Source organism: Microtus oregoni, unplaced genomic scaffold (assembly GCF_018167655.1).
Source record: "Microtus oregoni isolate MIOR12 unplaced genomic scaffold, Mior012 000025F_ref0000491, whole genome shotgun sequence".
Taxonomy (NCBI): Eukaryota; Metazoa; Chordata; class Mammalia; order Rodentia; family Cricetidae; genus Microtus; species Microtus oregoni.
This window is the reverse complement of record NW_024543084.1, coordinates 8,546,180-8,569,435: the sequence shown is the minus strand read 5'-3', so window position 1 is coordinate 8,569,435 and position 23,256 is coordinate 8,546,180. Positions and strand designations below refer to the sequence as shown.

The 23,256-nt window shown below is 48.2% G+C and overlaps 1 protein-coding gene across 3 annotated transcripts in view; it reads right to left on the bottom strand.

Annotated features, from left to right (window-relative positions):
• Positions 1–20: 20 nt before the first annotated feature.
• Positions 21–23,256, bottom strand: part of Pnpla7 (patatin like phospholipase domain containing 7) — a 73,095-nt gene continuing 49,859 nt past the window's right edge. For all 3 annotated transcript variants that reach the window (XM_041674414.1, XM_041674416.1, XM_041674415.1), the window contains 15 exons: positions 22,718–22,867; positions 14,136–14,199; positions 13,403–13,571; positions 12,075–12,257; positions 10,976–11,094; positions 5,983–6,139; positions 3,948–4,064; positions 3,723–3,792; positions 3,090–3,206; positions 2,321–2,469; positions 1,900–2,052; positions 1,680–1,790; positions 1,479–1,563; positions 618–721; positions 21–436 (listed from right to left, as the gene is read on the bottom strand). In XM_041674414.1, the coding sequence (XP_041530348.1) occupies positions 326–436; positions 618–721; positions 1,479–1,563; positions 1,680–1,790; positions 1,900–2,052; positions 2,321–2,469; positions 3,090–3,206; positions 3,723–3,792; positions 3,948–4,064; positions 5,983–6,139; positions 10,976–11,094; positions 12,075–12,257; positions 13,403–13,571; positions 14,136–14,199; positions 22,718–22,867 (1,859 nt within the window). In that variant the 3' untranslated portion in view covers positions 21–325. The remainder of the gene's footprint in view (positions 437–617; positions 722–1,478; positions 1,564–1,679; positions 1,791–1,899; positions 2,053–2,320; positions 2,470–3,089; positions 3,207–3,722; positions 3,793–3,947; positions 4,065–5,982; positions 6,140–10,975; positions 11,095–12,074; positions 12,258–13,402; positions 13,572–14,135; positions 14,200–22,717; positions 22,868–23,256) is intronic.

The window sequence follows — 23,256 nt, the reverse complement described above, 5'->3', positions numbered from 1 at the left end:
TAGCAGCCTTCACACCGGAGTGAAATACCACACAATCAGACCGACCTTTATTAATACACCAATCCCACGCTCCCATGCCTCACAGAGGCTTCAGAGCCCCTCAGTATTGCTTGCTGTGGGAATACAAGGCGAGCCCATGAAGACGAGAGGCCCATGACTCCTCTAACACAGCGTATGTCCACAGAAGAAACCAGATGGATATACCACCCAGCTTGATCTTGTCAGGCAACTGAAGCAGCCTCCAAGGAGTAGGTGCAGCCTCAGTCTAGTGGGCAGACCCAGGGGAGGACTGTGCTGTTCTGTGTTAGTCCAGACAGGAAAGGCATTAGAGTTTTGGCCCCTGCTCATCTTGACCAGGGAGCCAACAGCAGGAATCCTGAGGCTGTTCTGGGGAAGTCAGGCCTGAGGGCACTTGCCATAGTGAAGACTCATCCTCCTGCAAGCAAATCATACATGGTCAAGATATGTCAAGTAGGGGCTGACAGGTCCCAGGCTGCATCATCTGGAGTGGGAAGGAGTGTCCAGCCCAGAATTAGAGACTGGGGGCAGGCCCAGTCTGGGGACCTCAGAGTGGGCCCAACTGAGGCTCACTGGCAGAACAGGGCCCAGCACCTCACCGAGTCAGAGTCCGACTCAATCCCAGTGCTCTGGAAGTCAGCATATGTCTCCTTGGAGATGTCTGGCAGCTCCTCCTCAAACTCTGTCTGATAGTCAGACTCATCTGGAGCAGAAGAAAGGGCTACACTGGTCCCCTCCCCAAGGACAGTGGCTGTGTCCAGCACCACTAAAGCTAAGGCAGAACACAGCCGTAGACCCACTGTCCCTAATTCCACGATAACACAAACACAGTCCTCTATGCAGCCCCAGGGCTGCCAGACCCAACGACACAGCGCACTTGCCTCTGTGCACCTCACCCACCAGCTGTCCCATTTGTCTTTCACAAAACCACGGAGGAAGCTGGTCCTCCTTACCTACCAAGCATGCCCGGGGGCCCGGTCAGGGCTGGATAAGGAATGGCCAGCACAAACTCACCTCAGTGGCTGGGCTCCCACCCTGAGAAGCCCCCAGGGCACCTCTCAAGTTCCTTTTTAAGATGGAACATGCAGCAGGGAATGCAGCAGAACATGTTCTGTTGCAAAACGGGGGTGAGGTGGGGATGGTGGTTGATGACCCCACTGCAGGGCAGTGGTCAGAGCAGTGGCTGTTGGACCTGGCCCTCAGGCTCCCCTGAAGGTCCATAGTGTGGTTAGGATGCTATGTGGAGTGAAGAGGGAGAAGCCTGAGTGGTCAAGGGGACAATCTCATTGCTATGGGAACTCTTGGGCGGACAGATGGTCTCGAGGTCTCAACAAAGGGGAGCAGCAGTGGTTAAGCTTCTTGGTCAGCACAGTTCAAGTGCCAGTGACTTCAAGAGCAAGAGTGAGGGTCCAGAGTAGCCTGTCCCTACCTTTGTGACTCAGGTCTACTTTCTAACTCACCATCCACTGCAGTCACCTTGGCCGGCTCAATCCGTGACACAATCTCAGCGAGGTCGGTGAAGGAGGCACTGGGGCAGGTGAGCACCTGGAAGGAGGCAGAAGGCAGCACGGGGACTCAGACTGCACAGACGGAGTGGACGCAGAGGATGCTGCCAGTGCCCTGGACTCCCATCTGGCTAGACCCTCCATCCTGCTTCTCACCCCACAGTCCTTCCTCTTGCTTGTCCCCTGATGGTCCTGCAGCATCTTCTCCAGTACGCCACTCCGAACCCAGATGTCAAACACCGTCCGCCCATGTTGATACCCGACTTCCTGTGTACATAGGAGGCCCCAACAGGAACTTGAGGGAGCCCCTTCTTGCGCTTTTAGAAAAGAGGCTGAACTGACCCCCAGTCCCTCATCCTTAGCTGCTGACACTCACACAGATCTCGTCAAACTTGCCGAAGTCCAGGGTGCGGTAGTTGTCGATGGGAGGCCTCAGATACTCGCAGTAGTCGCTGTTCTTCACCATCTCCAGCTGCCGGACACAGCACACATAGGCCAGGCGTGTCTGGATCTCTGCCATGTTCAACACCTGCCAAGAATGTTTGAGTCTCCTACCCTGTCCTCCCTCCGAACCCAGACACATGATGGGCTCTGAGCCAAAGTCCTGAAGATGTGACCTAGTGAGCCCCTCATCCTCCACAGTTGGTTCCAGGGTCTGGGAAGTAGTACAAACAAGTGTCCCAGCTGGGCTGGGTTCTGAGCTTGGAAAGTGCTTCTACATCCCTATGGCCAGGGATGGATGGCACAGGGAGGATGAGAACACAAGCCCCAGAGAGGCTATCTAGTCTATCCGGTACCTTGACTTTTGTGGCTAAGGGGTTCCAGCGTTTCCAAAGTAGCCACCATCCAGACAAGGCATCACCGTAGTTGGTGAGGTCCATCTCATCCCGGCTGCCAACATCAATGGCAATCACAACCTTTGCCCCCATGGATCTCGCTACATCCGCTATGGAGAAAAAGGTAGCCTGGTCACCATCCAGGTTAAAGATGCAAAACTTTAACGGGGTAACACTCCTGGAGGAATGGGAAGAACAAATGGGAGGCAGACCCTGCTTTACTAAGCACTAAGAGGTCCACCTGGGGACCATGTGGTCCCTCTCTAGTATTCTTCCCGGGCCTAGCAGGGGATCAAATGTCCCAGCTTGTGTGTAGCCATGTGCACAGAACTCTGTTCTGAGCCCTTCTGAGTATGTAGCCAACAGGTAGCAGGTACGGCCTCACACACAGTACACCCAACACCTGCAGACTGTTAGCTTCCAACTGTGGGCACAGATGGAAATCAATTGCTCCTGGTTTGTCTCCTTGGCCTTTGTTCTGTTGCTGCTGTGCTAACAGGCAGAGCCATATGCTGAGAGCATGCTGTGCGCATGTGCAAGCATGGGCACATGCGCATGAGTTCTCTATGAGCTGATGCCAGCCTGACATTTTCTCTTGGCATACTCCAAGGAAAACGTGTACCACCCCAGCCTTCCTGGTGTGGAGGCGGTTATGGCAGGCAGCCACGGGGCAGAATGACCAAAGAGCTACGTACCAGCATGGGGGGCACTCCCCCACCCTCAGCAGTACCTGGGAGGTTGTTGATGTAACCCCCATCCATCAGCAGGTGTCCATCCTTGGGGTCGCAGAGAGGGGGCATGTAGCCCGACAAGGACATGCTTGCACGGACATACCTCCACAGGGAGCCTGGAGCAGCAAGAAGGTCTGGTGGGAAAGGCGCTAGAGAAGACCCGTTCTCTGCCCTCTGTGTTCCCTGTCTCAGAGCTGTATCTCTGTCGTCTGAAAGCCCACAGATCCAACCTCTGGGGAGAACACTAAGCTTGACAGACCACCACCAGACCTCTCATCCCCAAAGGGCTTTGCCTTGAAAAGAGATGGCACTGAAGTATTCCTCTGTGGTCCCCAAATATCCCACTTTGCCCAACTGAAGAATTCTGTGCCTGAGCACATCCCTAATTCTGCTCCTTTCCCAGAGGCCCTTTTACTCACCTGAGACCCTCGCCCCTGCCTCACTTCACACAGTGTGCCTATGGCAGAGACATCCTCTGCCCCCTATGCAAATGTGGCTGTGACCTTCCTTTGTAAGACCCTCAGGGCCCTCGTGGAGCTGTGTGTCCATGCCCCCATACCTGACTAAGATCCTAGAGCTACTGACCCCACTAAGACGACTCTATGGTGGTTTTGGTTGGAGAAGGCTCTCACCATCTGTGTGAACCCGCATGGCAGAGGCTGTGATGTCGGTGGTGATGGCAAAATAGGGGAGCCACAGGTCCTGTGAGGAGGACAAGGATCAGAGGAACCCTCCTCTCAACTGTTCCCTGCCCCACACTGGCAAGGCCATCTAGGGACAGAGGAACGTGGGGAGAAAGCAGGACGGTGTCAAGTTCACTGAGCATCTAGTGCAAGCCAGGTATGACAGGGACATACCTCAATCTGCCGGTCTCTGAAGATGCTGCTGATGCTGCTATTAAAGCCAGTTCCAGAAAACATAGATGTGATTGGGTAGGTCAGATCTAGTATAGTCTTCACCACTGATGTCATATCCTAGAGACATGGGAGACCTTTAGTGAGGAAATCGTATTTCTGCATCAGAATAGGGGCCAAGAAAACCCCCATGTCCAGCTGCCTGAAGTCTCAGGAGAGCACTCCCTGTGGGCTTGACCCTTAGTGTAGACAAAGAGGCCAGCAGAAGCTCCTGAGGCTTAAAAGCTAAGTGCCTCCCATAGCTCCACACCCCTGACCCTTCCTCATGCAGCTATACACTGAGAGCCCTTCAGGACTCCAGAAGACCTGTGCTCTGGGCATCCAAAGTTTCCTACACAGTAGAGGGAGCGCTTGGCTAGACAGAGCCACCAGCCCTGGACCCTTCCATACGACAGATGAGTGGCACGGAAAACAAGGAATAAGACAGCCTGAGATTCTACCCAAGGTCTGAGCCAGGGAGGCCGCTGGACAAACTCCCTCTTTCATGGCTGGTGGGTGCGTATGCCCATGGCTCCACCCCCATTATGTCCTGTAGTCGTCTCCTGCAGGGCAGCCACTTCAGCAAGGTGGCACAGCTTAGTTCACCCTCAGTGGGGGGACCAGCCCAAAGGGCCCTGATTCTCCCCACTGCTGATCCTTAGCACCAGCTGAGCAGGAGGAGAGAAGGAAAAACACTTCCCACAGGCCCTGGGCTGGGCCTCCCAGTCCATGACTACAATCTAAGGTGTTGTACACCAAGGGGACACATTTTCCTGTGGTAACTGCTCTTAAAGGCCACCCCCAGTGACCGCTGACATAGCACTAAGAACAGGATGTGTCACCAGGCTCTCTTTCCTAATGGCCACGCACTCCATGAGAGACATATTTCTGGACAGAGCCTCAGCTGTGTCCTCAGCTTTGTGGATGCAGCAGGGAGCCCACTCCTCAGCTCTGCACACGGATGACCAATTTTCTCCTCTTTGGAAAAGGAGAGCACAAAATCTTTTGATCCCACGCATGTGGTTTCAGCAGGGTTCCATTTGTTCCACAGGAGCAGCCCAGCCTCGAGAAGGCTATGAGCGGCCTGCTGGCAAGGCAGAGCTAAGGGAACCAGTTCTGCTTCCTTTGATTTTGCTTGACGCTTTGATTCTGATTCTGGTGTCCATTTTTGACAAGGCTGAACTAAGAGCAGAGAAGTGCCGGCTCCTGTGTAGCCTGGAGCCCACACTCAGCCCCTCCTGGTCTGACTCACACCAAGGCAACACTCCCTTCCCCAAAACCATCCAGGGCTAGGTAGGCACCAGGCAACAAGGAATGTCTCCTAGGCATGCTGGAATGATCCATGCTAACCAAACTGAAGCTGCATACCCTGCCTTGCCTTGGCCTCAGAAACCTGAGGCACGGCTGGGGCGTGGGAGACTCTAGGAGTAGTTGGGGGAGGGGATGAATGTAATCAAAATATACTGTATGAAATCCTCCAGCAACTAATTAATAAAAAGGTAAAAACGACACGAAGTTGGGAAGAATACATGTTGAGGAGATTATGGAGGGTTGGAAAGGGTAAGTAGAAAGTAGATATGATAATATTTCATTATATACACATATAAAAGTCTCAAGAATAAAAACATGTTTTTTAAAAAAAAATCTGAGGCCTGTAGTCTCCTGATCTTGACTGACTGTAGTTCCATCTTGCCTCCCTGCCCATTGTAGCCCATGGTTTAGCTGTGCCTCTTGCTTCCTGAGACCCTAGGGTCCACTAGCTCCCCCTTCACTGGCACTGGACCTCCATGTTGTCACCTGATAAACCTACGCGTTAAGACCACCTCCCACACCTGCCTTACGGCCTCCTGCCCCCGCCTACCTCAGGCCACCTCCGGTCACCTACTCCCGGCCTTCTCCCACTACCTGCCCAATCTTTGCCTGCTTTATGCTCTCCACCTGCCACAGAGACCACACTCTGACCTGCGAGCCTTCCTGAGGGTGGAGGGCACCTGCTTACCTCTGCCCATTGCTTAGCACGGATCCGCATCTGGCTGTAGCTCCGCTCCTCAGCAAACAGAGCACTCATAAAAGCCCCAATGGATGTCCCTCCGATCATGTCCACGGGGATGCCACACTCTGCTAGGGCCCTCAGGATACCCACCTGGGCACAGCCTCTTCACCAGCAAGAAGAGAGGGAGAAAATGAGCACCATAGTCAGGCCAGCCCTTGCCCTCCATGCCCTGTGTGCCTCAGAGGCGGGTCACATGCTCAGATTACTCTTCCCTCCTCAGAACCAGAAGTTTACATGACCAAAGACAATGGGGCAAAGAGAGGAGAGGCTCCCAGAGGGTTCTGGATATAATTTAAAATGCCTCTCTCTGGCGGTGCACAGGTGACCGAGGGGCTGAGACAGGAGAGGATGGCTTTACTGAGGAAAGCCAGTGGGTGACTGCTACCATCTACTGCTGAGTCCAACAGAGTGTCACAGAGGCTGAGAAGCTGAACAGACTTTGCCACAGTTGCAGATGGGGAAAACTGGAAATGAGAGCCCTCTAGGAAAAAAAGGGTCCTGGTGAACACCAAGGGCTGCCCCTAGGAATCAAAGTAAAGCAGAAATGAGCCAGCCCCCATGAAGACCAGAATCCAGGTCCCCATTTGTTTTTCAAACCAGGCTGAAGTTATGACCTAAAGCCTCAAAACCAAGCATAACAAGTCATAAAAGAAGAAAAAATCTCATGACTACAAGACAAGATTAAAAACAAACACCACGAATGGACCGAGGACTAGGGTAGGTAGGTATGCACACTTGGGTTGATTCCACTACCGTACACTTTAGAGAAGCCATGAACGGTCTGTGTGGGAGAACACAGTGCTGCGTGTACCGCAGGAATATACTAGTGTGCTTAGTAAAGGAGGCAGACGCGCAGCACACAGCACAGAGGTGTGACTCCGGTTACAGGAGGGGTTCTCTAACAGGCAAACTTATGAACCAGAGGGGGCAGAGCATGGGTGAATGTGCAGTGAATTCAGGATGACGAAACAGCCTAGAAATAGATAGGCCTGACAGCTGTACGGCAGTGAGAACGTATTTCGTTGCACTATAACGGTTAAAATATTCATTTACTGTGCATATATTTAGCACATAAAAAGAATAATATGTAATACCACCAGAAAAAAATTAAATAAGTAGAACTCTTAAAACAAAAGTTGAGCTTGGCATAGTGGTGCAAGCCTTTAATCCCAGCACCTGAGAGACAGAGGCAGGTGGATCTCTGTGCGCTCAAGGCCAGCCTGGTTTACTTTTACTTTAAGTGTGTGGATGTTTTACCTGCATGTGTGTCTGTACAGCCTGTGCATGTAGTGTCTGCAGAGTCCAGATCCCTTGGGACTGGAGTTACAGGCAGTTGTGAGCTGCCATGTGGGTCCGGGGAACTGAACCAGGGAGAATAGACAGTGTTTTTGAACACTGAGCCTTCCCTCCAGCCTTGGTTTACATAGTGAGTTCCAGGACACGGACACAGAGAGACCATTTCCTCAAAAAACAAGTAAACAAAACAACAACAACAGAAACAACAGAGTTGAGAGCTGGGTGTGGTGGTGCACGCCTTTAATCCTAGCACTCTGGAGGCAGAGGCAGGTGGATCTCTGTGAGGTCAAAGCCAGACTAGTCTACATATAGAGTTCCAGGCCAACAGGGTTATATAGTGAGACCGTCTCACAAAAAGAAAAGGAAAAAAATCCCCCCAAAACAAGAGTTGAAGAAATTAAAGACAGGATTGATAACTGACAGAGAATGGGAAACTATAAGCAGGATGAAGTGGAGATTACAGACATGAAACACATAACTGGGATGAAACAACCAACAAATGAGTTTGAAGAAGACTAGACACAGCTGAAGAGCGATGCGGTGTAACTCTCTCTTGCCAGCGGAACTCAGAGATTGCTGTCCTGAAACCAGAGCAGCTGTGACAACCTGCATGACAGAGGCCTTGCACAGCAGGGCCTCCTGCACCTTTCTCCTCTTTCCTTAGCTGTCCTTTCAAAGGCCACACTTTTGCTTTGTTGACACTTTCTAATGTATGCTTTAATTTCAGCTCTTGTCTGTTTTTGAAGACACTGTATCCTGTACTGGCCTCAAATTCACCTTCCTCCTCAGCATCCTGGGCGCACTGTTCCAGAATATAGGCAGGCTGGTCTTTCCACTATGTCAGAATTTACTTTATAAATAACAAGAAACTCACAAGCTACCTTGATTTCATTGGCTGCAACTTATCAAGCAGCCCTGATTTCCCTAGATAGCTGGCTCTCCCAAGCTCTTTTACTGCAGTCTTAATTACGAATTAACTTTCAAACTGCATATTAAATTGTGTGTGTGTGTGTGTGTGTGTGTGTGTGTGAGAGAGAGAGAGAGGGGGGGGAGTTACAAAAGAGCAGAAGAGGGCCTTACTGGCAGTGGAGTCAATGCGGATACAAAGAGTCACTGGAGATGGCGAGTAGTAAGATATTAACTACATAGTTTATGTAGCTGCTGGAGGCCTGGAGAGCAGTAGGGTTGAGGAGAGCCCAGCCTAGTCTACTTGGCAACTCCATTCCAGCAAAAGAAGCAAGGCAGATGGTAGTTTGAGGAATGACACTGAGGTTATCCCCTACGATCCCTGCCGCAATGCACATACACAGAGACAGAAGCACAAAGGCAGGGATGCAGAGAGATAAAGAGAATGACACAAAATTAATACATTCATTCAGAGATGTCACTAAAAGAGAGCCAGAGCCTGAGAGACAACACAGGCATAAAGCAGTGAATGAAGATGAAGGAGGGGGTGCTGGTGGGTTGGGGGGGGGCCGTGTGTGAAGCCCTGGAAAACTTGAACAGAGATGATCTGGTCTGTCTGAACCTGCTAAGAGGATATGAACGCTCTGGCAGTGTCTATTGGTGTCTATTGGTAGGTACACTGATGGTATCAGAAATGGAGGAGAAGCAAACACAATAGTTAGAAGCTCCTTTTTTTTCTTTCTCTCTCTTTTTAAAGACGGTTTCTCTGTGTCAACAGATCTGGCTGTCCTGGAACTCGACTTTTTTTTTTTTTAAAGATTTACTTACTTATTATTATGTGTATAATATTCCTCCTGCCTGTATACCAGATCTCATGACAGATGGTTGTGAGCCACCATGTGGTTGCTGGAACTTGAACTCAGAACCTCTGGAAGAGCAGCCAGTGCTCTTAACCTCTGAGCCATCTCTCCAGCCCACTCCACGCCCCTTTTCTAAGACCAGTGTTGGGGGGCTGGAGAGATGGCTCAGAGGATAAGAGCACTGGCTGCTCTTCCAGAGGGCCTGAGTTCAATTCCCAGCAACCACATGGTGGCTCACAACCATCTGTACTGAGATCTGGCACCCTCCTCTGGCGTGCGGGCAGAATGTTGTATACATAATAAATAAATAAATCTAAAAAAAAAAAAAGACCAGTGTTGAAGAACATTATTTTAAGGTGTGTTACTTTTGTTTATGCTCTGGAACATTTGTTTAATGCTGCAAAGATGTGTTTGATTAAATAAAATTCACCTGTAGTCAAGAGGTTGCGTCAGCAACTAGCTGACAGGAAGTGGTAGGGAGGAGCCAGGTGAGAAGGGTTTTTAAGGAGGGGCGGGGAGCAGCCTGAGGAGCAGAAGTTCACCTCAACCTTTGAATCCTGAGTTCTTCAGAGGGACAGAAATTTAGATAAGTTCCCTTCGTCACACAGCCGTGGCGTAAAAGGCAGCAACAATTTACAAAAGAGGACAACAGACCAATTGACCTCAAACTCACAGAGATCCACCTCCCTCTGCTCCTGAGTGCTGGGATTAAAGAAGGAAATATTCAGAGTCCCATGGATATGATTTACCTCTGAAAGGGCTACGCCCTCACAATGGAACCTCATGAGGATTAGAGAGAGGGGGGGTGGGGGCTGAGGGTACAGAGAGACCAACAGATGTAGGTTATTTGAGAGTTAGGAAGTCAGTGTTCTAAAATTTAAGGAAACATTAGTCAGATAGGACTACTACTTAGGATCACAGAAAAGTCAATGTCCAAACAGACTTTGAAAGTATTTGGCCCCAGAAAGGGAAAGCAGAGGACTGTTCTTTGTGTGCCTTGCAGAACCACTCAGCTTTTAAGTACACCTTGAGCCAAGTGGTAGAGTTTTCAAAAATGCTGTTGGCCTGACATGCAAACCAGGACCAGGTCTGTACCGAACCGTTCTAAGTTTCTATTATCCAGGCCCACAGGAAGGACTAGGGCCTCCCCTACCTGATAATATCACACCCCTCCTCTAGGTCAGTTCCCCCATGATTCAAGATACAATGAGCATGCACTGGGTGGGTGGGTTGGGGGGGTCACTTCACTGTAGACTGAGCAGAGCCAGGACTCAGTTCACAGTGGGTCAGCTCCAGAGCACCCCTCCTCCTGGGGAGATGACACGGCTCCTCCTGCATATCTGGATCACCAACCACTTCATCCTCCCACGATGCCATGGGCCTCCACGTCTTTCAGCTTGGAAGGGTCAGATGACAACTCAGGGCAGGAATTGCATGGGCTAAAACTGCTTTAAAGAACCGCAAGCTTAAAGAACTGAAGGATATTTCTCTAGTCCGTGAGCAGAGCAGGTCATTCCTTCATAGAGAATATATTAAAATGGAAAGAACCTCATGGGGAGCCCACTGGGGAACTGGCAAAGGACAAGAGCAGACAATGTTCAAAGCGGAGACACATGGCTAACCAAACAGATGCTGCTAAGCATAGATAGTCAGACAACACACATATCTTCTTCTACCAAACTGGTAACAGTGAAATCCAAAACATTTAGGTTATAAACACACATGCACCTAGACACTTTGGCACGCGGACCACACTCTTGCCATCCATGGGGACTGAGAGTGCGAGAGTGGTCCAAGGGTCTTTGCATCTGCGGCACCTATGCTCAGTCAGGGTAAGGCCGGTGGGAGTGTGGCACACATTGGGGGGGGGGGTTCACCTTGCTCCACCTCCTCCAAGCACCAAGGCAATGGCATTGCCTGTCAGCACCCGTGCCAGGCGGGAAAAGTCTGAGTGACGGTCTGGTGGTCGTTGGAAAACGCGCGTGTACATCTCAACCTGAAAGGAGCCAAAGGGAGACAGAGGTTTGTGCATTTCTCCAGCTAAAAGTTGGCATGTCCTGATTTGACTCACAGCCTCTCCTTTCCAGGACACAGGACACAGCATTAGCACCCAAGTGCCTGACAGGGTCCAAGCTCACCTGAGAGGTGCTGGCAGAGGACAAACAGACCTAGATGAAGCTTCTAACTGCCTAAGACCACAGAGCCCCTTAGGATGCCCTCACAGGAGTCTCTCCGCTGGCCCTTTATGTAGGGAGTGCTCTTGAGGCATATGGTCCCAGGCAGGAATGCAGTCAACAAGATGCTGCCCATTGAGCTAGGGTGTTGAATGGGCTGTAGCATGTGGATAGCACCAATGCTTCCCACCACCAGTTTTCACACTGAGCTCAAAGAACTAAAGACGGCCCAAGGAAGAGGTGTCCTAGGATTGTATCTGTCTCTGCTCTGAAGGGATAGCACAGTGATCCAGACATAACATCTCTTTAGGGCCTCAGCTAAATGTGAGACTCTCAGCCTTGATCCCTGAGCTCACTGGTTTCCAGGTCTGGACGGCCTCTCTGTGCTTTGTGCTGGGACTTCCTCAACCCGCAAGGTAGCCCAAGAGTTCCAAAGTTATGATCACAGAGTTCAGATCAGAATAGGCAAGCTCGGGCTGGAGAGGTGGCTCAGAAGTTAAGAGCACTGACTGCTCTTCTAGAGGTCCTGAGTTCAATTCCCAGCAACCACATGGTGGCTCACAGCCATCTATAATGAGATCTGGTGCCCTCTTCTGGCATGTAAACATACAAGGAAGGAATGTTGTATATATAATAAATAAATAAATCTTTAAAAAAAAAAAAAAGAATAGGCAAGCTCAATAAGAACCCACAAGCCCTGATGCGCATAAAGGAGGAGAAAGACAGCTCTAGATGTATAACAGGAGGCCAAAGGTAGTGTAGTCAGGGCTAAGTCCTGCTGGGCCAGCCCACCAGGCCTCACCAACTTGGGCAAGCTCCTCTTAGAGAAGACACGGCGTGGGCAGCGGAGGTGCAAGTGGCCAGAGCACCAGCTCCGCATGTTGAGCCACTCCACTGTGCGGGCAGGCCCTGGACCGTCCTCTTTGTGCAACAAGATCAGCTGCTTCTGGGCACGCACAGCTGTGTTCTCCAACATCCGTTCCAGCTAGAGGAGAATAAGGCCTGGTCAGCAAGTCCAGGTAAGCCTGAGGGCTGAAACAGAACAGAACCCAGGACCACCACAGAGCTATCTCCAAGGTCGACACTCAGCACTGCCCTGATAGCTGGCCCCCAGAGAGGACAGTGTGGGATGGTCTAGTTAGTAGCCGGGCTGTAAAGATGGCTACTAACACCCTGACCACATGATCCACTAACTGTGCTGGCTGGCCAACATGGCTACCAGGGGGATGCTGGGAGTATGAGACAAGAGTGCTTCCTCCTGCGTCTCAAACACACTGCTGTGTGACTGTAGGCTGTGACCTTCACAGACGATGCACTTTTTGGGCACCTGCCTTACAGAATAGCACTGCTCGTGCACAATGGGAACAGATATCAGAGGGGCTGACTTTAGCTGCTCCAGAATTAGACAGGTAGGGCACACACTTGAAATGGAAGCTGAGCAGGTAGAGCAGAGAGGAGATGGGCACACTAATTCAAATGACGAGGAATCACCTCATACTGCTTAGTTAAAGGACATGAATGGAGTCAGAGTTCCCACTCCTGAGAAGGACGGGAGCTCTTCAGCCGCACCTGCAGCCATTCACAACCAGGGAAGCAGCTTGGCAGCGTCTAGTAAGTACACACATTTCCTTTGGGGTCAGCAACTTGAAAGTATCAGAGGATAACTCGACCTTGCTTGTTACTATAAAGTAACTGGTAGAGACTGTACGGTGGACACTCACAAACGGAAAACTAAACAGCCATAAAAATGGGTAAAACAGTGGGATCTTTATCAGTCTCGGGTATCAATGAAAAAGTAAATTTATGAGGGAGGTGGTGGCACACGCTTTAATCTTAGCATGTGGAAGGCAGAGGCAGGAGGATCTCTAGGTTCAAGTCCAACCTGGTCTACACAGTGAGTTCCAGGACAGACAGGGCTGCACAAATAAACCTCTTCTTCAAAAATCAAAACAAACAAATAAACACAATTTCAGAATGATATAAAACGGTATTATTTCTATATAATCTTTAGGTGTGAACATAGCAGAGGTCTCTAAAGAGACCAGCAAACATGTGGGTCCTCTCCTGAAAAGTATTTCCGCTAATGGAAAGATAGGCGGGTCTGGGTTGGAAGTCCCTCTGAGCACTCACCTCGCCCACTACTGGCTCTTGCTCTCCCAAACCCACAATGAGGATGCAGTCAGCCTGCCTGATGCAGCGCTGGGTCCAGGGTGTGAGTGTGCTATCTGCTTGATACAGCACAATCCGGTGGATGTCCTCCTGCTGCCCCAGCCAGCTGGAGAGCCGGTACTCATGGATACTGAAAGACATAAGGCAGCACTTCATCTTTTTTTAAAAAAAAATTTAAATTAAAATTTAAAAGAAAAAAAGTTTTTTTGAGACAGGGTCTCACTATATAGCACTGGCTGGCCTGGAACTCCCTATGTAGACTAGGGAGCCTCAAACTCACAGAGACTGGTCAGCCTCTGCCTCCTGAGTGCTGGCACTTCACTTTCTATGAGGGCTCCTAAGGCTTCTCATCTTCATTAGCACCTTTCCCACAGAGCAGCAGTGGGTGCTTGGAACTGGGCAGTTGAGCAGAGGCTGTGGCCATGCCTAGAAATTGGGGGCTTAAGAGAAGGTGAGATGCAGAGCTGCCTGTATGATAAGCAGGACCTGGTTGTCTCCTGGGACCTCTGATGGTACCCAAGCACATATAAAGACTAGCGGGTATAGCTGGACAAGGAACATACTAGAATGTGCAGACACCAAGGCACAGGGTTAATGAGGTCCATCTCAAGACTACGCCAGGGCAGCTAAGAAGGAAGTTCAGGCTGACTAAATTTCTCTACATGGGACCATAAGGGGGTCACCTTATGCGCACCTGTCTAGAGCAGCAGAACCAAGGCGTTGTTTGATGTTGTCACTGGTCAGCAGCAGGACAGGACCTGAGAACAACCACCCATTTCAGAAGTCTGTCCCAGCAGCCGCCTCTAAGGACAAGCAAAGGACAAGCGTGCTTACACCTTGTCCGGAGGTCAGCTCTCTGGGAGGGACTGCTGGCAATGGGGATGCGGCAAGTTTTTAAGCTGCCTCTTCAAATCTGGGTCTCCTGTTGACATCTGAACCAAGTGTTTGCAATCCTGCCATCCCGTGTGTGGACACAAGCTAGGGCTTGGACAGCACGCAGCAGTAAAACTTGAAATCCTGTAACTTCCCAAAGAAACATCTACAGTGGCCTGGATCCAAATCTAGTTCATTCACACACAGATGCCAAGCTTTCCCATCCATGCCTCTCAGATCAGCCAAGGAAGGTCAGAGGTGGCTCAGAGGCGATGCAGAGTGGAGAGCACCGGTCACTCTCGGAAGCTGCCTCAAGAGTACACTGGCTATGGGTAGAAAAGAGCCCAGCAGTGGGAAAGCCAATGATAATATACAAGGAGACCCAAATCATTCTTCTTTAATAGTGGTGTAGCCTGCATAGCCTGGATATATGACTGTGTGAGGGTGTCGGATCCACTAGAACTGGACTTACAGACAGTTGTGAGCTGCCATGAGGTTGACTGGGAATTGAACCTGGGTCCTCTGGAAGAACAGCCAGTGATCTTAACCACTGAGCCATCTCTCCAGCCCTTGAAATCAATTTTAACAAGCCAGCTGTTGTAACTCAGTCTTTAATCCCAGCACTTAGAAAGCAGAGGCAGGTGGATCTCTGTGAGTTCAAGGCTAGCCCGGTCTACATGCTTTCAGTTAGTCTAGGCTAGAGCTATGCAGTTAGACATTGTCTCAAAAAACAAAACAAAACAAAAACCATTCTCAACAAGCTCATCCAAGAGTGTATAATTAAGAGCTAATTAAGGCTGGGTGATGGTGGTGCACCCCTTTTATCCCAGCACTCGGGAGGCAGAGGCAGGCCATCTCTGAGTTTATGGCCAGCCTGGTCAACAGAGTGAATTTCAGGACAGCCAGAGCTACCCAGAGAAACTCTGTCCCAAAAAAATACAAGCAAATGAACAAAAAGACTAATTAGCTAATTCATAAGACACTCCCCCCAACACACACACACCAGGGTCTTAGGCTCCAGCGTCTTGAACTCCTAAATTCAAGCAATTGCCCCAGCTCTGCATTTCAGGTAGCTAGGCCTACAAGCGAACACCACTGCGTCTGCCAACAGTGCCATATTTTAATTAGCAGTAGTCTCCGAGAGGTGCACAGAATAAGGGCATCTTTACAGTTGGGAAGGCAGCCGCAGTGTGCTTATCACAAGTCTCGTTAAATTATGCAAACGGAGCCAGGCATGGTGGCACCTGCCTGCAGAGCGAAGGGGATCTCAGGGAGTTCCAGGCCAGCCTGGTCTATACAGTGAGTTCCAGGTCAGCCTTGTCTCAAAAAAATTAAACAACAACAACAACAACAAAGCCAGTGGAAACTTTTTAAGCAGGCAAATCTGTCCCAGTACGGAGGTGAAAAGCAAGGGCAGCAGGTCCTATATGCGCTTTGAGGCCAGTGTTTCCTCAGCCTGGACAGTAGTATGGGGCACCACCATCTCTACCTCCTCCTGTTAAGAGGCCTTCCTGCATAAGATAGATGGATTCTCGCTACATAAAACATCAAGGTGCTGGTCTGACCCCAGGCTAGATGCACTCACCCTCAGGGTACTTCTCTAAGCGCCCTTACTAGATTTGGGAGCTAGAAAAGAAGCATAGAGCTCCCTAGAGATTGTATTCTAGGCTCTCACAGTCGAGACTTCCAGCATTTTCCCTTAGACAACGCTGATCATGTCTCTGCCAAAGGCTCTGGGTTCTGTGGAGGGAGGCAGGATGCTTCCTCCTGCAGTGCACAAGGTAGGCCAACCTAGTTGAGGGGAGCCTCTGGCCTCATTGGAAGCAGGTATCCCAAAAGTCAGGAGGCTCACCAGAACTACCTGTCTCTACTTTGAGGGGTGTAGCCTAAAGGCCGCATCCAGCCAGGTTGCTATCCCAGGCTTGGATAGCACTGCACCAGGCTGTCTGACAGCTTCGCTTCTAGGTTCCTAGATCCAGAGAAGCTAGAGGAGAGGGGAACACCTTCCACGACAAAAGAAAACTTCTCTGCCTGGATTCTTTACAAGCAATAACACCCTTGGAAATGAAAGGAACGGTCAAAGGCAGCCACCTGACTCAAGGCAAAGGTAGGCACAATGTGGCTTTCCTAAATGAGGGTTCTGGTTCAACTGACAGGACAGTTCTCCCCTTTCTTACTTGTAGTTCTCAAGAATTACCATGGGGTGTGCTGGTTCCTGAGATAGGAAGGGGCAGGTCAAGAGAGCTGGGCTCGGCTCCTGCTCTTAGACACGGGATATTCTCCAACATTTTGACCCAGCAAGTCCTGTCCCTTGGGTATATGCCCAAGGCAGGCTGCTTTCCCGGTTCCTGAGCCCTGGAGACCAGCTGAGAATGAACCACTGCACCTGTTGTTCCTTGCTGCCCACTCAAAGAAACTTGCTCTGGTTGTGCAGCAATTTCCTCCTAGATAAAACCTCCCATCTTAGCGGTGGTGGCACACGCCTTTAATCCCAGCACTCAGGAAACAGAGACAGGCAGATCTCTGTGAGTTCAAAGCTAGCGTGGTCTATAGAGCGAGTGCCAGGACAGGCTCCAAAGCTACAGGAAAACCCTGTCTCATGGGAAAAAAAAATACCTCCTCACACACAGGATATTAAAAGGGGGAGAAACAGTGGGATGTTATAAGGGAAGAGGCAGGATTCCATCCTTGAGGCAAGTTCTATAAGCTAAGGAAGTAAACAACTCACATAAATCTAGGAAGTCACCGAAACTAACCAGATTCAGTAGGCTCTTCCCTCCCCAAGGGAACTGCTGAGAGACACTGTCTCAGACCAGCTGAATGGCCTACAAGAGGCAGATCAGCCAAGTACCTGAAAGAAGCTACCTGAGGAGGACACTCTTCAAGGTGCTAAGCTGCCTATGGTTACGTAGGGAGCTCTAGGTTTTCAGCTTTCATGGTTGTCACCCAGGCTGGGGTGGGCTTTTGGTGATGCCGTTTTCTCTCAGTCATTTCTGCTCCTGTAATTAACCCTTCATCCAGATTCCCTAAAGAAACTGAATAAAACTTACTGGTTCACCGAGTTAGACTTTGGTGGTATCCGTACTTTAGTTTTTTATTGGTTCCCTATCAGGGTCGAGTAGCAAGCTACTTGCTCATGTTTTGTTGCGGAACATTTGCACACTGTGTGAAGATGCGCTGCTGTGATTGGTGTAATAAGAAGTTGAGTGGTCGATAGCTAGGCAGGAGGTATAGGTGGGATTTCCAGGAAGAGAAAGAACTCTGAGAAGAAAGGAGGAGTCGCCAGGGAGATATGGATAGGAAACAGGAGGTGCACGATGGAAGAGAGGTAATGTCACATGGCAGACCTAGATTAATATAAATGGATTAAGTTTTAACATTTAGTTGAGACAAGCCTAAGCTAATGCCCAACCTTTCATAATTGATAGGAAGTCTTCCTGTTGTTATTTGGGAGTTGGCAATTCAAAGATAGTCTGGCAAGAGAGCTTGCTACAATGTTTCCCCAGGAGCAGTGTAACATACATGTGTGCATCTTGCGTGTAATTATTCTCTCTGACCAGATTCAGACCAGCTGATAAGCAGAGCACTGTTTGGTGAAGGCCACCCAAAGACATGATTCATGAAATAAATAGCCAGTAAGGTTTCCTTGCAATATATAAAAATCCCTACTCTGTAACAGGCACTGTTCAGTGAATGAAATGACAAGTCACTGACCAGGAAAAAAAAAATAGTCACAAAAGAAATGTCCTATGGAAAACTTATCTAAAATAGATATAATAGACTCTTAAATTTCAACAATATGAAAACAACCAGGGAGCCTGGAGAGATGGTTGAGTTTGCCAAGTACTTGCCATGCAAGCCCAAGGACCTGCATTCAGATCCCTAGCACTGGCAGGACAGAAACAGGAGACTCCTGGAGCTTGCCAGCTGGCTAGCCTAGCTGAATCAGTGATGCACAGATGAACACAGCACATGAAAAAAGATCCTGCATCACATACCATAAGGGAAACAACAAAGAGATTAGTGGTTTCCACGTCTGTTTGGAAGGGATGAGTAGGCAGAGCAGAGGACCCTTAGGACAACTGATTGAAACCACCTTGAGTGATACTGGAGTAGTGAACACACACACACACACACACACACACACACACACACACACACCCCACATGCCCGCCCCGCTCTGAACCCTGGGCAATGAATGGTGAAGAGGCACAAGCTCCACTCTGATAAGGAATGCTGATAGCAGGGATAGCTGTGCATGGTGAGGGAGCAGGGATGCATGTGAAATCCACACATCTACCCAAGTTTGCTTCACTCCTACAACTCTTCACAAACCAAAGGTCTGTTTCTTTCTTTCTTTGTTTATTTATGGCGTCAAGGTCTTTCTATGTAGAGGTGACTGGCTTAGTACTTACTATGAAGATCAGGCTGGCTTAAATTTGCAGCCATCTTCCTGCCTCTGCCTCCCAAGAGCTGGGATTATAGGTGTGTATCATCTTTAAAAGTGAATCCGCTTCCCCACTAGCCTCCACAGTAAGAAAACTAAAGGCCAATTAGAGAAGGAGAAGAGGAAACCGGGGTGCAGTTGAAAGTGTAATGCTTGTTTAGCATGCGTGACCCCAGCAGTCAATAACACATACAAAAGCAGAAAGAAAAAAGCAAGGAAGAAGAATATATGAACAGACATTTCATCAAGAGAATACATACAGAGAGCGAATCTGTACACAAAATGTTTAGTGCCATAAGCCGACAGAGACAAGCAAATTAAAATTAGTGCGTATGGACCAGGCATGGTGGCACATTCCTTTAACCCCAGCACTCAGGAGGCAAAGGCTGTGGAGCTCTGTGAGTTCAAGGTCAGCCTGGTCTACATAGTAAATTCTTGGCCAGCAAAGGCTACAAAGTAAGACCCTGTTTCAAAAAAAAAAAAAAAAAAAAAAAAAGCTATAAATGAACGACAAAAAAAAAAAAAAAACCCAAGAGTTGAAGAAATTAAAGAGCTTCAGACCAGCCAAGTAAATAAATGAAAAAATAAAATTAAGGCATGCTATCACTATGTCCCTATTAAAATAGTGATGACACAGAATATTGACAAGGCTGTGAAGAAACTGCTGCTGGGAATACAATAATATAGATACTGTGGAGAAAGCCTGGCAGTTACTATTACACTGACACACTCAGACGCCAGAGAAATGAAAAAATTCCATCCATTACACAAACGGTCACAACAGTTTAATTCACAACATTCCCAAGCTGGAAACTATCCAGACACCCTTCAATAACGCGTGGCTAAAGAAACTGAAACATGTCTTGGGTGGTGTGAATGTGCTGTAGCAATAAGAAAGCAAGCCATGTTTGCTTTGGCAGCATATATACTAAAAAATGAATAAAAATAATACAAAGATTAGCATGGCATCTGAAAAAGGAAGATATTCCAATTTGTGAAGGGTTTCATATTTAAAAAAAGAAAGAAAATCTCATGTGGGCACATGCTATGATTTTATGTTTATAAATTTCTCAGAACGACAAGAATCAGAGATTAAGGAGAATTGTTTGGATGTCAGTGAGAAGGGTGTTGATACATTGTGGCAGCTTTAAAATGGAAGCTAGAAGGGTTTCTATGGCAATGAGGATTTTGCAGTGTTGGTATGGGCCTGATGCCCATGTCAAAGGAGGTACAATGTGCATTCACATACCTATATATGCAGGTATACAAACACAAGAACAGCTAACGAGTCTGGAGCTGGCCTTTGAGTAGTCTTAGCATCCTATGTGGTGTTATCATACGAGACAATGGAAAGGGTTAGGGGGCCTTTTCTTACTTCACCATTTCCTGTGATTCCATAATTATCTTGAAATAAAAAAGTTTTCTCCACAGAGCAACTTGACAGTGTACTGGATGCAGTCTAAACAATCTGACCAATGTCACCGAAAATGAACGGAACTTTCTATACACCTACAATATGGACTGCAAAACAAAGACGAAGACTATCAAACAAGCCAAGGATGGTGGCACACATCTTTAACCCCAGCAGTCTGGAAGCAGAAGCAGGCTGATCTCTGTGAGTTCAAGACCAGCCTGGTCTACATAGAGAAATCCAGAACAGCCAGGGCTACACAGTGCGTGAGACTCGGTCTAAAAAAAAAAAAAAAAAAAAAAAACAAAAACAAAAACAACAACAAAAAAAAACCAACAACAACAGCAATAAACCCAATAATTTTTAAACTATATACATCACAACATTAAGCTTTTAAGAATAATTTATAAATAATAGATACTGTGGTATCTTTCAATTTTACAGATCTTTGGTTTGCATTATTTAATGTTTTATATCAGTGGTTCTCAATCTTCCTAATGCTTCGACCCTTTAATACAGTGCTTCATGCTGTGGTGACCCCCCAACCATAAAATTATTTCATCGCTACTTCATAACTGTAATTTTGCTAGTTATGAACTGTAATGTAAATATCAGATATACAAGTTATCTGATGTGCGACCCACAGGTTGAGAACCACTGTTCTATATCATTTAAGTATCCGCAGGGTAGAGGATATGTTTGTGCTGTACTGAAATAGATATCCCAATAGTATCTTGTTTATGATCACTGGACATAGGGACTGCATTCACTTTACAGAGACATTCCTGAAACTTTTACTATAACATACCATGAGTATATATAATCATATCTCACTTCAAAATTACATGAACACTTGTAAATAAAATGTTAAGAAAAGAGGCCTTGACCCTCTGCACATGGGTGACAGTTGTCTAGGTCTATCTGAGGAGCCCCTGGCAGAAGGACCATGATCTATCCCTGGTGCATAAGCTAGCTTGTCGGAGCCCAATCCCTATGGTGGGATGCAATACTCAGTCTTAATGCATTGGGGGTGGGGACTTTGGTCCTGCATCAACTTAATGGGCCAGGCTTTGTTGACTCCCTATGGGAGCCCTTACCCTTGGGAGGAGTGGATGGGGTATACTGTGGGGTAGAGGTTGGGGGCTGGAAAGGGGAGAGGGAGAATTGTGGTTGGAATGTGAAACAAATTTTAAGAAGTCATTAAAGAAGGCTGGAGAAATGGCTCAGTGGTTAAGAGCATTGCCTGCTCTTCCAAAGGTCCTGAGTTCAATTCCCAGCAACCACATGGTGACTCACAACCATCTATAATAAGATCTGGTGCCCTCTTCTGGCCTGCAGGCATACATGCAGGCAGAACACTGTACACATAATAAATAAATAAATCTTTTTAAAAAATCATTAAAGAAAAAAAGAGGCCTCAAGCTGGAGAGTGACCTGTGGCAATGAACACTTGCAAATAAAGGTGAATGGACTAAAGAGTGAACTGTGCTCAACGGGCCACACTGCAGCTTCCACAGCAAGATTATTATCATCATCATTATTATTCCTTCTTCCTTCTTCTTCCTCCCCCTCTTTCTTCCTCCTTCTTCTCCTTGTTTGTTTTTGTTTATTTTGTTTGGCTTTCATTTTTTCTTTTAAATTTAGTTTTGATTCGGGAGGGGGCAGTTTGCAAGGACAGAGGGCAGATGCAAGGGGACAGGAAGCTAAGGACTGGATTGCAAGACGTGAAATCCACAAAAAAATCAATAAAAGTTTTTTTTTAATGTTAAGAAAAACAGAATACCCTACAAACTTGGAAATTCTCAAGAACTCTCCTGAGTTTTAATTTCTTATTCTTAGATTCCAAAATTTTGAGCATATATTTATTGGTTGATCTGCACTTGTGGAGGAGTGGATGCACATGACTGTAGAGGTCAGAGGACAACTTGTGGGAGCTGGTTCTCCCCTTCCACCATGGAGGTACCGGGGATCAAACTTAAGTTGTCAGGCTTGGTGGAAAACATCTTTAACTGCTGAGCCAGCTTGCCAAGCCGAGGCTCTAAAACTTAACAGCTTCTTCCTGATGGACGATCAGCTCTGGGTTTCATTCTACAACTAATATACTCTAGCTGTTGACCCAAGAGTGGTCTCTTCTAACCAACCCCTACCTACCAAAGCTACCTGATCCCATCCAAGCATTTTTCCGTTTTCCATCAGGTCAGCAAGTTCCCCGGACATCTATTCCAACACCCACTCCAGCAAGCAGGGTGCTGGCATATACGTCTAGCAGCCTCAGAACCCAAAACGAGGGTCCTGTGATGGGGGATGCCTATACAAAGGAGTCTCCTAATGTTTCTGGGGCCCTGCATCTCAGGGTTTCTAACACATCATAATACTATTACATTCTCTGTGCCCATGAAGATCTCAGAGCCTGGAATTCCCTTAATGTGGAAGGTTCCCTTAGAGTAGAGCCTCCCCTAGATCGAGTCCACCCAGAGTGTAGAGGGCAGTCCACAGCTCCTGAGGAACCGATAATTTTTACCTTCAGGACCTCTATGTAGCTTACCAATGGCACTGAGGGCATGCTGAAGTTCCAGGGCAAATGCAGTTAGGGGCACATCTTCAGACACAGGCATTGCTGCTACCGTGGACAAATTGCCAGGTGGGTTCCCCAAGTCCCATTTGTTGTTTTCTGTGTAAAGCCCAAGCTGGTGACCTGTAAGCACAGAACCAGGAATCAACTTGGAACGTTAGGCCACCAATTTCCAAAGTCCCAGATGACACAGGGCGCCACCAAGAAGGATCAGAGTCTACTTTCACTCTTGCAATGACTAAAGCAGGCCCTTGGATCAATACCAAATCTAATGTGTCCTAAGTTTTGGCCCTGCATAAATTATCTTGACCCTCCAGAGCTTAGGAATTCAAGGAGCAAGAAAATTTGGAAAACATTTTGTCAGATGAGAGCCCCCGCCCCAATGGTCTCACTATGTAGCCTGGGCTGGCCTCAGCTCTGCCTCTCTTGATGGGGTACATACATGCCTGGAAGGACTCGCGCTCTATAGCTTTTGTATTTTAATCACTTGGGAAACTGGAAACTTAGAAGAG